Source organism: Macaca mulatta, chromosome 12 (assembly GCF_049350105.2).
Source record: "Macaca mulatta isolate MMU2019108-1 chromosome 12, T2T-MMU8v2.0, whole genome shotgun sequence".
In the NCBI taxonomy this organism is placed as follows: domain Eukaryota; kingdom Metazoa; phylum Chordata; class Mammalia; order Primates; family Cercopithecidae; genus Macaca; species Macaca mulatta.
Genome location: NC_133417.1, coordinates 84,879,162 through 84,892,825, shown reverse-complemented (window position 1 = coordinate 84,892,825; position 13,664 = coordinate 84,879,162). Strand labels below are relative to the sequence as shown.

Sequence of the window (13,664 nt, the reverse complement as noted above, 5' to 3'; positions counted from 1 at the left end):
TTCACACCACAGCCACAGAATAAGTAGTTTTGACAAGAGATCATACGGACTCTAAAGCCTAAAATATTTATTATCTGGCCTTTTACGGAAAAAGTTTGCCAGTCTTTATTCTAGAATATACATTAATTATTGAAATATAGTGATATGGAATTTTTAGAAAAAATTATCTGTTTAAATGTAAAAGATTCCTTTTTTTCCCTTTCAAAGTTTTGTTATTGGTATATTAGTAATAGTGTGCTTGTTTGTATGCTGGCCACACTTGATATGCCATCGCTGGAAGAAAATAAATTAATACATTAAAACCTTTACAATTATAATTGTCACTGAAATTACCGTATGATCTTGTCATGTTATTTGAGGAAGATAATTAAGCCATTATAAATTGTATTAATATTAATCGAGAAGATAGTTATTCCAGAAATAACCTCAGTGTATTTTGATAATATTTGGAAAAGTATCTTAGTGCATTTATTTTCAAAAGACTCCTAAAATTGCTGTAACACTTAATTAAAATGTTAAAATATTTAATTATTATAAGCTAGAGGGAATAACTCTTATAATTGCATTTAGTCTAGGGAAGAAGGTAATTTGTTTTGCAAGTAGTGCATAGCAGTGCTATCAGCATATTACCATGCTCTGTTGCTTAAAACCTGATTAACTGTTATATTACAAAATATGATGTTGGTAAAAAAAAGTTGAAAGTGAATTTTCATATATGAAGTTAACATAATTTGGTAGAATTTAGAAAAACCTTATTTTTTTAGTTTTTAGTACTGTATGAAATTTTGATAATGTACAGCTTTTCAGAACTTACACATTTATAAACATTTAGTTGAGATAACTTGACACTTATCTTTATTTTTATATATATTTTATATTTTCATATAATATATAATATATGATATATATCATATAATTTTATATATAATATAATACATATTATATTTTTAATATTTTTTACTTACATATATGTAGCACAATATAATGGCATCTGAAAGTAGGCAGCTCTATGTTGTAAAGTGAGGCCTTTCAGCTTTGAGTAGATTGTTCCCTAAGTATCAGTATCTAAAGCGGTGCTGTCCAATACAACTTCCTGTACTGATGGAAGTATTTATATTCTGCACTTTCTAGTAAAGTAGCCACTAGTCACATGTGGCTTTTAAGTACTTGAAATATGACTAGTAACGTGGCTGAAGAACTAAAATTTTAATTTTATGTATAATTTAACATAATTTGAATTTAAATAGCCATTAGCTGTAATGGCTAGCGGCTACCATGTTGGACAGCACAATTCTAAAGTATCTGTTCTGTGCTTCTCCAAGGTTCCCTTCCTACTTCTTGCCCTAAGTCCTCCTCTGGAGTCTCTGACATGTCCGTTAACATAGATATATGCAGTAAATACTTAATGATATAATTTTTAAAAATATTTACTATTTTTACTTAGGTTGTATCCTGTGTTAGTAAATAAGACAAAATGTCAAAATTGTTAATTGAAAATATAAAGGTCAAAATTAAAAAGCAACACGTTTTTATAGGCTTGCTTTCTGTTTGTACAATGCAAGTATATTACAGTTACTCTATTTGGAAAATTGTTTTAAGTTTCTGATAAATCTTTATAGAAAGAGATTACTCTAATCAGATGAATTAATACCTTTTTTCATTTTGTCTCTTCACCTTATGTTGCTGAGTTTTTTCATCTATGACATTGCTATAATCAATACATATTTCATTTGAATTATTTCAGGAATTAATATATTAATTTAAAAACTAATTTGTTAATTAGAAATCATCTGTGGTGATAGTATTTTTTTACTGGGGATTTATCCATTAGTTTAACAGAATTTTCAGAGAGGTTTACATGGCACCTGAATAGCTAATTGGAACAATATACTAGTAGGTATGGAATGATTCCATTTATTCATATAGATCCATATAGATAAGTCTATGTGAATAACATTTATTTTGAGGTGAGAAAATTCATCCACAGAGTGTTTTTTGATGTTTCTTTATCAACCAAAGGGTGGTTTATGTTAACGTTGAAGTTGTACTCTTTTATGCCTCTGTAAAGACTAATAATGGTCTGCCTTTTCCATACTAAATATATTCCTTAGCAATTGAGTTTATATCCTTGGGACATATGTAACTGAATTGTTAGATGTTGTGTTGGTGAGTCTGTATTTAAAAGAATTCTGCATAGAATCCTTAAAGAATGCAGTGTATTAAATCTCTCCCTTATATGTCTGTTTCCTATACTAGGTTTCTTGATATGGTTCATACTTATCATGAATTTAGAATTTTATAATTAATATAATTAGTATAATGACTGTGGAAGCATAAATGACTGTCAGCCGGACCCAAGGCTTTAAAAAATTATGAGTTTAACATAGATTGAGGTTTTTATTTTATTTACAAAGTTTTTGAAGTGTTTTAAACCCTTATTTAAAAATGCAGGCAGTCACTATCATACTAGTAAATTATATAATATTTAGTCTCTTTGTGTTTTTAATCATTAATGTATTTTTTTTTCCCAAATAGAAAGAACTCTGCAACATGATACTTGATTGCTGTGCCCAACAGAGGACATATGAAAAATTTTTTGGCTTATTAGCTGGGGTGAGTTCCAGCATCTACTAAGGGAATTCTTAAAACAAATATTGTAAATTAATTATTTCTGCTTTATGGTCTGGCCTCATATAACAACATATTACCATTTTTGCTAAAAGCAAATTATTCTCTCCTTCCTCAGGTTTCCTGCTGTCTTCACCTTCCTCTTTTTCTGCTTCATTTCTGCAGTCCTTTAACTTTGCATATCACTTTTCCAGAACTTTTTGGAATTTTCCATGCTTTGTAACAATTTCCCAATAGAGAACAATTAAATACTGTCTTTTCAAAATCTCAGAGCAGTTTCTAAAGTCAAGTACATGTTCAGGCAGCTCAATTAAAGCATGATCTACAATATTTCTTTAAGCTCTACCCACATGTGATCAGCTATATGTATGATTTTGTTTTAACATGTAAATCTCAGATAATTATAAACCATGTATATTAACTTCTTTTTTGAGCATCAAATGGCACAAAAGGATTTAGTGATATATGCTCTTTGAAAATATAAAACATATTAAGTTTTGATTCAGTAAATTTAGGATTTAATATGCTCATAATTGTATTAACATTCAATTTTTAATGGTACTGATTTTTTATTTATTAGCGATTTTGCATGCTGAAGAAAGAGTACATGGAATCCTTTGAAAGTATATTCAAAGAACAGTATGATACCATCCATCGCCTGGAAACAAACAAATTGAGAAATGTTGCTAAGATGTTTGCTCACCTTTTATACACCGATTCACTTCCATGGAGTGTAAGTACATGGGTCAATATTTATACTTCCTTCCTAATTCCCTATTATTCTCAAATAGATTTTGGTATAAGCTAGCTATATTTATCCTATTATGAAATGTGCTTTAAAATGAAATGTGTAGAACTGCTGTCTTTGAGATTATCTTCATGTAATAAGGAATCAGAAAGCTAGGTAAGTAATACACGAGAAATACTGTCTTTGTATTATATTAACTGTCCAAACATGCCAGTGTTTCAATATGATGGCTAGGAGTGTCTTCAGGAAAAATACTGCAGATTTTCGTGTTCTCTTTGTACACACACATGCACGCACACTCACATCCACATATGCCACTATTTTGATGGTAAATGTGTCTCTGAATTACTCTCCCTTGATTCCTAAGGGAATAGCTCTCCGTGGATCCTCTTGTTGGGTTTAAGAAAAATGATTGTCTTAGAAAGATACGTTCTTTTTAGCAGACATTGAAGTTGGGTAAGCTATAGAGAGGATATCCTATAGTCATAGAAGAAAGAAAGATACATTCTTGATGGGGAAATGTGCACTGGATTGAAATTTAGAATGCTTTCATTAAGTTGGCATTTATTTTACAGCTGTTATTCAACCACTGTTAGTTAGCCACCACTTATATACTGAGTCATTGAGAGAGGTGCTGGGTATTCAAAGTGAATTATACATGGCCCCTTCTTTCAGGAGGGTTACTGTGTAAGATCAGAAGTAAGATATGCCCATAGCAATGATACAAAATAAAAAGTCTTAGATTCTAAGAAAAGCAAAATTGCTAAAGGAATAGAAAGAAAGAAAGAGAAGAGAAGAGGAGAGGAGAAATTACATCCAGGAGGCAGGAGGAAAGAACAGGATTATCTTGTAGAATGCCATCCTACTAATGGTAGAATGCCATCGTACTAATGGTAGAATGAAGCAATATCTCAAACTTATAAACATTGGTTAGATTTTTATAGTACTTTTAAGTACCAAGTATGTCCAGCTGCATTAATAGGCATTTGTAATCTAACCTAGGAGACTAATTGTAATAATTTTTGACTTCTTTTTTCCCCTCTTTGAGAAAATGAAATGAGAATTTTAAACAATTAACTAATGGGCCCCCTGAACACATAACCCATAAAAACTGGAGGTTACTTTTATTTTTATTTGCCCTAAAAATATTTCTTTAGGCATTTCAGTTTTTAAGCCACAGTCTTAATATTCAGAATAAACCATCATACTTTGTCTTTTTTTTTAATCATATGTGTGGTAAACAAAATTGTAGTCTAATGTGCTAAGTGGCATTTTGCCCCAAACCCTCATATACACCACATTTTGATGAGTAAGGTATAGGAGCTAGTAATCTTTACCATTATATGCTCAAGAGAGGATATCTTCCCTGCTATAAAAAGCACATTACTCAAAACAGAGAATGAAATCTATTTCTGTAGCATCTTAACATTTTGAAAGTTAGTATAGAGAAGTTTTAAACTTTGTATCAGCATAAGGGGAGATATTCAGAGATAACTCTGGTTGAAGATGGGAATAAATAGTAATTTTGAGAAACAAACCTACAAATATTGGTCACTCTGTCCTGTCTTTTATAAATTTAAATATACTTGTCTTTTTAAACTTTAATTTTCAGGTTCTTGAATGTATAAAACTGAGTGAAGAAACCACTACATCATCCAGTAGAATTTTTGTCAAAATATTTTTCCAGGAACTGTGTGAATACATGGGTCTTCCTAAACTTAATGCAAGATTAAAGGATGAGTAAGTTTGCCATTAAGCACTTTTTATTCTTACTGACCTCTGGTTTTCTCCCATTGTAGCAGACATAAGCCCATCCAAGATTGTAAAAACAAGTACTAAGCCCCCTAGGACTTTATTCATCCATTAATCACTATGAATCTCATGTTATGTCTCACAGGACAACGTGCAACTTTTAATGGTGGTTTTTAGTTTAAATGGAGTTCAAATTAATGCCTTTTTAAATTTTCTTAGAAAATACAGAATTATTTTTGTATGCTCACTTGAATTCTCCAGTGATATTTATAATTTTATTTTCTTTTTACCCTAATTTTAAGCCTTAGAATGATAACTAATATTATCAGTGGACAATTTTGAATATATATTTCATCTATTAATAATTTTTCAAGTCTATTGCATGGAACTAGAGCCTTATTTCAGGACTATTATGTAATCCTCTCTCACCTTTCTTATTTCCTATTTATTCAGATTGCCACTTAGATTGACTTCTACTCCATTGACACTACTGAAATCATCTTTTCAGATTTCTCAGTGACCACCTGTCATATTCAGTTGTCTTTCTCAGGCCGCATGCCTCTTTACTTCTGTGCCTCACTTACGCAGTTGACCACCTGCTCACTGTGGCTCCACACTTTCTTCTCACTTCCTCTCTCAGTCTCCTCTTCAGCCTGCCTCTTCAGTGTTCCTGAGTTCCACACACTGTCTCTGGACTATTTCATCCACTTCTCTTGGCTTCATATACTTACTTATTTGGTCCCTGTCTACTTGACCAGGTTCATCTTCTCTCTCTTCAGCAAGCTGTACTCCAGCCACACCAACATTGCCAAGTTTGTGAAACACATCTGGCTCTTTCATGCTTGCTTACCTCAGTTTCTACTGTTGGCATTTCCGTGTCTTCTTGATCTCTCTGGCAAGCTCTTAATCATTCTTTTTATATTTTACCGTTTTCTATGAGAAAGTTTTTTCTGACTCCACTGAGTAGTTATTCAGTGCATTGCTGAAAACCAAATGTCCAAAACCACCTTGTTTTGTTAGTGTCTTTCTGTTGTCTCAGTCCATAGATATTGTAATTACATGGTCTTCATCCTTGATTTCTCCCTTTTGTTGACTACTTTCACCTCTCCCCCAGTACTTTGCACAGTTCTACATATGTGTATGTATGTGTACATACAACAGAGGAGGTTTTTAACATTTTTTGTACATATACTTTATATACATATGTGTGTATATGTATACTATATATTCATACGTGTATATATTTTTCTTTGTGTGTGTAAAAAAGGTTTTTTTAAAAACCTCCTACATTGTATAATGATAGAAATCAAGTTTGGTACATTATTACTTGACCCTACTCATTTCATTTAGATAACACGTAGCCTAACCTAATAGGTGACATCAACTAGTTACTTGGTTGTATTTCATTTAGTAATTTAATATTTCAAAAATCTGAAAAATGACTAAGGATTTTGCCTTTTTATCTTTAAGCAATCTGTTCTCTTTTATTTTTTTCCTTTTTAGAACTCTACAGCCATTCTTTGAAGGATTATTACCCCGAGATAATCCAAGAAACACTCGGTTTGCCATCAACTTCTTTACTTCTATAGGTCTTGGAGGTTTAACGTAAGGATTGTTCTCAGAATTTTATTTTCAGATTATAAAATTATCTCATAATTGTCTTTGAAATAGAATCTAACAGATTATATTTTAAATTAGGGATGAACTGCGTGAACATCTCAAAAATACACCAAAAGTCATCGTGGCACAGAAACCAGATGTTGAGCAAAGTAAATCCTCCCCATCCTCTTCCTCTTCAGCGTCCGCCTCTTCAGAGTCTGACTCATCCAACTCTGATTCTGACAGCAGTGATAGCAGTTCAGAGTCTTCCAGTGAAGAGAGCGACTCTTCATCCATCAGTAGTCATAGCTCTGCCTCAGGTATTGAAGCTCATTTGTAATTTGGCTTGCTCTTTTCTAATAAATACATTGCTGATATTTATAAAGGAAGAAAATAATTTGATTGCTTATTTGTTTTAGAGATCAGTTGTTTAAAAGCCACAATTAATATAAATGGTCCCATCTATCATTGTTGCAGTCTGTAGTACAACATTTATAATGCTGGGATTACCTTTTGCAATCCTCATAATAGAAATGAAAGTATTTCATTGGCAAATACTTATCTGAGTGATGACTGATATGAAACATCCATTCATAATGTTTGTAATCTAGTTTATAGGAGCTATCCTGATGTTTTTATTTTAAATAAATGTTAGTGTTTTAATATTAAAGCTTTCTGTTTGTAATTGACATGTACATTCAGTGTGGATCTCAGATGCTATATGACGTTTTATAGAGGGAACACATCCGCAGAGCTAGCACACAGATCAAGATATACCAGTGCCCTAGAAGTTCTCTGCATTTCCTCTCCCAGTTACTACTCCTTCCATCCTCATGGCAGCTACTATTCTGATTTATAATTTCATAAATTAATTTTGCCTGTTGTTACCTTTAGCATTATGTATTATAGGCTCCTTTTTTATGTGTGGCCTTTTTTTTTTTTACCATTATGTTTGTGAGATTTAGGTGCATTACTGCATTTAGTTATAGTTAATTCATTCATATTGCTGTGTATTTTTCTACTATATGAATATACCACAATATATATTTATCATTTTTACTCAACAGACTTTAGATTTACAAGTGATATTTCCATGTGTATTCTTGTACATATTTTTTGATGACCTTATTTATTTATTCACATTCCTACTGAGTATGTACTTATAGGTGGAGTCACTGTGTCATAAAATGTGCATATATTTAGCATTAGTGAATACTGTCAGTTTTCCAAGTGGCTATTCCAATTTACACTCCCACCGGCCATGTATGAGAGTTTCAGTAGCTCCTATCCTCATTAGTACTTCAAATTGACCATCTTTTTCATTTCAGCCATTCTGGTGGATGTGTGATGGTACTACATTGTGGTTTTAGTTTTAATTTGCATTTCAACTAATGAAATGTTTAACTTCATTAGTTTTTATACATTATTGGCCATTTGGATTTTTGTTGTCAAGTGACTGCTCAAGTATTTTACCAATTTTTTTTTAATTAAGTTGTTTTTTCTGTTGATTTATAGGTTTTCTTTGTGTATTCTAGATATGATATCTTTTGCACATATACGTATTGCAAATAACCAGTCCCATTCTTGTCTGCCTAGCCCTGCAGGGCTACCAGAGCTCTGGTGTCTTTCTGTCCCTCAGTTGCATCCCTGAATCAGCAGATGCTCCCAGGGAGAAAGTGGCTGTAGAACATCGCTTACTTCTCAATGTTTCGGCCTCCTCCTGCATCTTGGCCCCTCTAGTCCTTGTTTTTCCACTAGCTCTCTAATGCCTTTATGTTTTTTAGTTTGTAACTGTAACCTTTTATTTTGAACTAATTTTGGACTTAGAAAAGTTGCAAAAACAGTACAGAGAATTTCCATATTCATCCAACTTCCCCTAATGGTAGCATCTTACATAACCCTGGTTCATTTATCAAACTAGGAAATTAACATTGGAACAGCATTATTGACTAGACTATAGATATGATTTGAAAACCAGTTTTTCCACTAATGTCCTTTTCCTTATTTCAGGTTTCTGCTTGCATTTAATTGTATTCTCGGTTTTCTGTATTCTATGATAGTTCCTCTTGGACTTTCCTTGTTCTTAATAGCCTTAACACTTTTGAAGTCCTCTGGTCACTTATTTTGTAATCTGTCCCTCAGTATGGAGTTTCGTCTGATGTCTTCTCATTATTAGAATGAGATTAGACATTTTTGGCAAGAATACACTAGAAACAATATATTGTTCTTAGTGCATCTTATCAACAGGTTCATAATTTTATTCTGGGTGGCAACCTTGATCACTTGAGTAAGGTGGTGGTCACTGGATGTCTTCAGGGAAACTATTTTTCTCTGTGAAAATATCTTGTAGGGAGATAACTTGATACTATGCAAATCTCTTTTTCCTCCAGCTTTTACTCACCAATTTTAACATCAATCTTTGGATCTTGTCTACAACACTTATTTTTACTATGGTGTTTTCCTAATGGTGATTTTTTATTTGTCTGTTTTCTTCTACATCTAGTAATTGAATTTCTTCTGTAAGAAAGCATTGTCCCTCTTCCCTCATTTATTTATTTAGTCAACTGTGTATATCAATATAGACTCATGGCTATTTATCTTACCCTGTGGGTTAAAGTCCAATACTGTCATTTATTTTGTTCAAATCATCTTAGCTTTGGCAATTAGGAGTTCCTTCAACTTGATTTCTGGGTGCTTTTCAACGTTTTTCAGTGGAACATTTTAAAATTGTATCTGGCATTTCTAGTTATTTTCAGCAGGTCCACAGGTTTGCCACAGTCTTCTCTATCCTACCTGTAAGTGGAAATGCTGTAGTAAAAGATGTTTTCAAAGTTTGATCTGGTTCACAGTTTCTGAAAAGATCTGTGTTGTTTTACCCAAGGTCAGCACTACTTTCTTTCATCGCAGTATCTTGGTCCAAATAAGGGATTGTCTGCTTATCCTACGTGCATGTCATTTCATTTCTCATTTTGTTTTGTTTGGCTGCAGTATTTCATCAAATGTGGCATCAATACTTTCTTCTGTAGCCTGAAGTTGAAAGGCTAGTCTTTACACCTTTGTTCCAAGGCTTGTTATGTTTCATAGTGTTTTACATACTGTGTAACATCCAGAATTGTGGGGCTGTTTTTTATATTATCAGAGAAAGATTGTTTGCTTACAGGAACTTTTATTCTTGAGTTGACGTATACAAACATTGTTCATTTAACATTCACCATTTTATATTCTACAGAATTTGTTATTTCATGGTATCCATTTTGAGAACAGATGATAACACAGCATGAATTGCGGCAATAAGGAAGCTTGCTGATTCAAAATTAATTTGCCCTCTCATACAATTTCAGTAGAGAACTTTGTTTTATTAATAAAATATTAAATAGCATAAAAGCTGTATGAACTGCCCCAAAATTAGGAAACCATAATGCAAATATAGCAAAGGGAGAAGAGATTGCCTGTTGTTATATGACTGGGTTTTAATATCAGTAAAGCCTGACAGTGGTGTACAGTAGAATCAGGGGGACATTGGTTTAGCACAGAGCCAGATGGTTTCTGCTTGGGTAGCTGCAGCTCAGCTGAGCTGTTTGATAGGAACCAGAGAAATAGGTCCTTAGTGGCAAACCAACTGACCGTACCATGTGCCAAAGATAGGCATTTAGTGGAAGAAATAGAGGCTGGTACAGTGAGATTTAGGTAGAGTTAGGGTGACAAGAGGCACTTTTCTATCATATTTTCTCTTTCTTGCATATGTATGAATTTGACGGAAATTTTTGTTAGCATCTTTGATTTATGCACCCAAATTAAATAACAGATAAACTGATTAAATTTGTTGTATTGCTTAAAGTGGTAAGTTATTTCAGTATAACCATTTTGTATTTATAGTTGTGATTATATCAGCAAAATCAAATTGTTCGAGGTCTTTTCAGAAGAGTTTCTTCAGAAATTAAGCCTTTGTGTCTCTAATAAAGCCTGTGACTGTAAATCTTAACTTGTCTGCTCTTGTTGGTACTTCTCTGATAACCAGAGGGGAGAAGTGTTGTTTTTACAGGAAGAGGCCTTTCATTGAGAAATACATATTCATGCTGTTGAGCAAACCCAGTTGTTCTACTCCTCCTATGTTTAGGAAGTGAATGCTAGTTTGGGTGATCATTGTATTTTGATCTCACATAATATTCCTATGAATAACACACTATGGGCTGGAATTTCAGTTTTTGAATTAAATTTGATAAGTAGAAATGTACCATTTGAGTCACTTTCTAAAATTTTTACATTTGCTATAAAATTTCTGTTTACTGTCTTAAATCTAAAAATCAAAACACTACTTTAGTAACTCATGTTGAGATACTATATATTCCCCTTCCTCCCTCCCCTCCCCTTCCCTTTTTGTGTGTGTGTGTGTGTGTGTGTGTGTGTGTGTGTGTGTGTGTGTGTGACAGAGTCCCACTTTGTTACCCAGGCTGGAGTGCAGTGGTGCATTCTTGGCTTACTGCAACCTTTGCCTCCCAGGCTCAGTTGATCCTCCCACCTCAGGCTCCTGAGTAGCTGAGACTACAGGCTCATGCCACCACAGCTGGCTAATTTTTGAATTTTTTGTAGAGAAGGAGTTTCACTATGTTACCCAAGCTGGTCTCCAACTTCTGTGCTCAAGCAATCTGTCCCCCACCCACTCTGCTTCCCAATGTGCTGGGATTACAGGCATGAGCCACTGCACCTGGCTTGAAATATTGTATATTCTTAAAAGGCAGAGGCGGGCAGATCACCTGAGGTCGGGAGTTCGAGACCAGCCTGACCAACGTGGAGAAACCCTGTCTCTACTAAAAATACAAAAATTAGCCAGACATGGTGGCAGATACCTATAATCCTAGCTATTCGGGAGGCTGAGGCAAGAGAATTGCTTGAACCCAGGAGGTGGAGCCGAGATTGTGCCATTGCAATCCAGCCTGGGCAACAAGAGCAAAACTGTCTCAAAAAAAAAAAAAAAAAAAAAAAAGGCCGTGTGCAGTGGCTCAAGCCTGTAATCCCAGCACTTTGGGAGGCCGAGATGGGCGGATCACGAGGTCAGGAGATCGAGACCATCCTGGCTAACACGGTGAAACCCCGTCTCTACTAAAAAATACAAAAAACTAGCTGGGCGAGGTGGCGGGCGCCTGTAGTCCCAGCTACTCAGGAGGCTGAGGCAGGAGAATGGCGTGAACCCGGGAGGCGGAGCTTGCAGTGAGCTGAGATCTGGCCACTGCACTCCAGCCTGGGCGACACAGCGAGACTCCATCTCAAAAAAAAAAAAAAAAAAAAAAAATTAAGCATTTGGTAAGACCCTGTGTCATCAGACTTTCTATTCAATCAATTTGGCTTTGCATCCAGTTTATCTGAGTTAATAAACCTACAGTGTATCGGTAAATGTGATTGTTATAATTATGAAATTAAGATTGAAATAAAAGCTAACTGTCTTTTATTTTACACATGCAGCTAATGATGTAAGAAAGAAGGGACATGGAAAGACCAGAAGTAAAGAAGTAGATAAATTGATCAGAAACCAGCAAACAAATGATAGGAAACAAAAAGAAAGAAGACAGGAACACAGGCACCAGGAAACAAGGACTGAGAGAGAAAGGTCAGAAAAACACAGAGATCAAAATTCAAGAGATTCAAATTGGAGAGATCCTATAACAAAGTACACATCAGACAAAGATGTTCCTTCTGAACGAAATAACTACAATAGAGTTGTGAATGACAGAGACCAAGAAATGCATATAGATTTAGAAAATAAGTATGGTGATCCCAAAAAGAAGAGAGGAGAGAGAAGAAATTCTTTTTCTGAAAATGAGAAGCATAGATACCGAAATAAAGACAGTGAAAATTTCAGAAGAAAAGATAGATCAAAGTCAAGGGAAATGAATAGAAAGCACTCAGACTCAAGAAGTGATGAAGATAGATATCAAAATGGTGCCGAGAGACGATGGGAAAAATCTAGCAGATACTCTGAACAATCCAGAGAATCAAAGAAAAATCAGGACCGGCGAAGAGAAAAGTCTCCAACAAAACAAAAATAATTCTACAAAATGACATAAACTGGACATGCCTTATATTCAGTTGAAACAAATTATTTTTTACTTTGATTGACAAACTTTATAGAGAATTCTTGTATAAAGTACTGGTTTGTATTTGTAAATTTAAAAAATGTTTTCACTTTAACATGTTTTATAATTGATACATCTCAAGGCCCTATACATAAAATTATTTGAAAAGATTCACTAGAAAGGGATGTAAGTCTTGCTTATATTTTGTGAATAAAATGATCAAATGCTCATTGATTCAGTGATGTTTTTTCAATTGACAAAATATTTTTTTGAATTGTTTAAGAAGCTGTTATAGTGAATTATCAGTGCTTTTTTGTTTGTAACTGAAGACCAAAACAGGTGAACCTTTTCAGTTTAACATTTTTGCTTTGTTAATGAGATGTTATGAATATTTTTCAGGTGGTCACTTTTTTTTTCAAGTAGAGGATTTATTACAATTTTCATATTAGGCTTTGAACAAAGTATGTAATGTGTAATTTTTTTCACAAGTGTTGGTAAAGCTAGGTGTATGTTAGTCTTTAAACCAATACACAGTTTATAATTAGAACTTCTCCCACAGGAAATTTCTTCTCTCTGGACTCCTTGATATCATTTAATTGAAATTCTTTGTGATTAGTGCATTTTTCTCAGCCTTGAAGTTATATCACTGTTGATGAATTAATGTGTATTTAATTTTTAGTTTAGATTAATAGATCACTGGCAAACATATAGTTGTGAAATATGCAAGCAGCCTAACTGTAATTTCTGGTTTTTATACGAATTTTAAGGGTTTCCATCATTGTAACTGTTAACCGATTAATTAATATGACATTAGTTACTATTTTTGAAATAAATATTTCCTCTAAGATCTTAGACTTGCTGACAAA

General features: G+C 33.6%; 1 protein-coding gene across 1 annotated transcript in view; it reads left to right on the top strand.

Moving 5' to 3' along the window:
- CWC22 (CWC22 spliceosome associated protein homolog) overlaps window positions 1-13,664 on the top strand; it is a 63,391-nt gene extending 49,727 nt beyond the window's left edge. Inside the window, exons 15-20 of the mRNA XM_028830903.2 lie at window positions 2,536-2,613; window positions 3,209-3,361; window positions 4,989-5,116; window positions 6,632-6,733; window positions 6,827-7,047; window positions 12,188-13,664. Coding sequence (XP_028686736.1) covers window positions 2,536-2,613; window positions 3,209-3,361; window positions 4,989-5,116; window positions 6,632-6,733; window positions 6,827-7,047; window positions 12,188-12,771 — 1,266 coding nt within the window. The 3' untranslated portion in view covers window positions 12,772-13,664. The remainder of the gene's footprint in view (window positions 1-2,535; window positions 2,614-3,208; window positions 3,362-4,988; window positions 5,117-6,631; window positions 6,734-6,826; window positions 7,048-12,187) is intronic.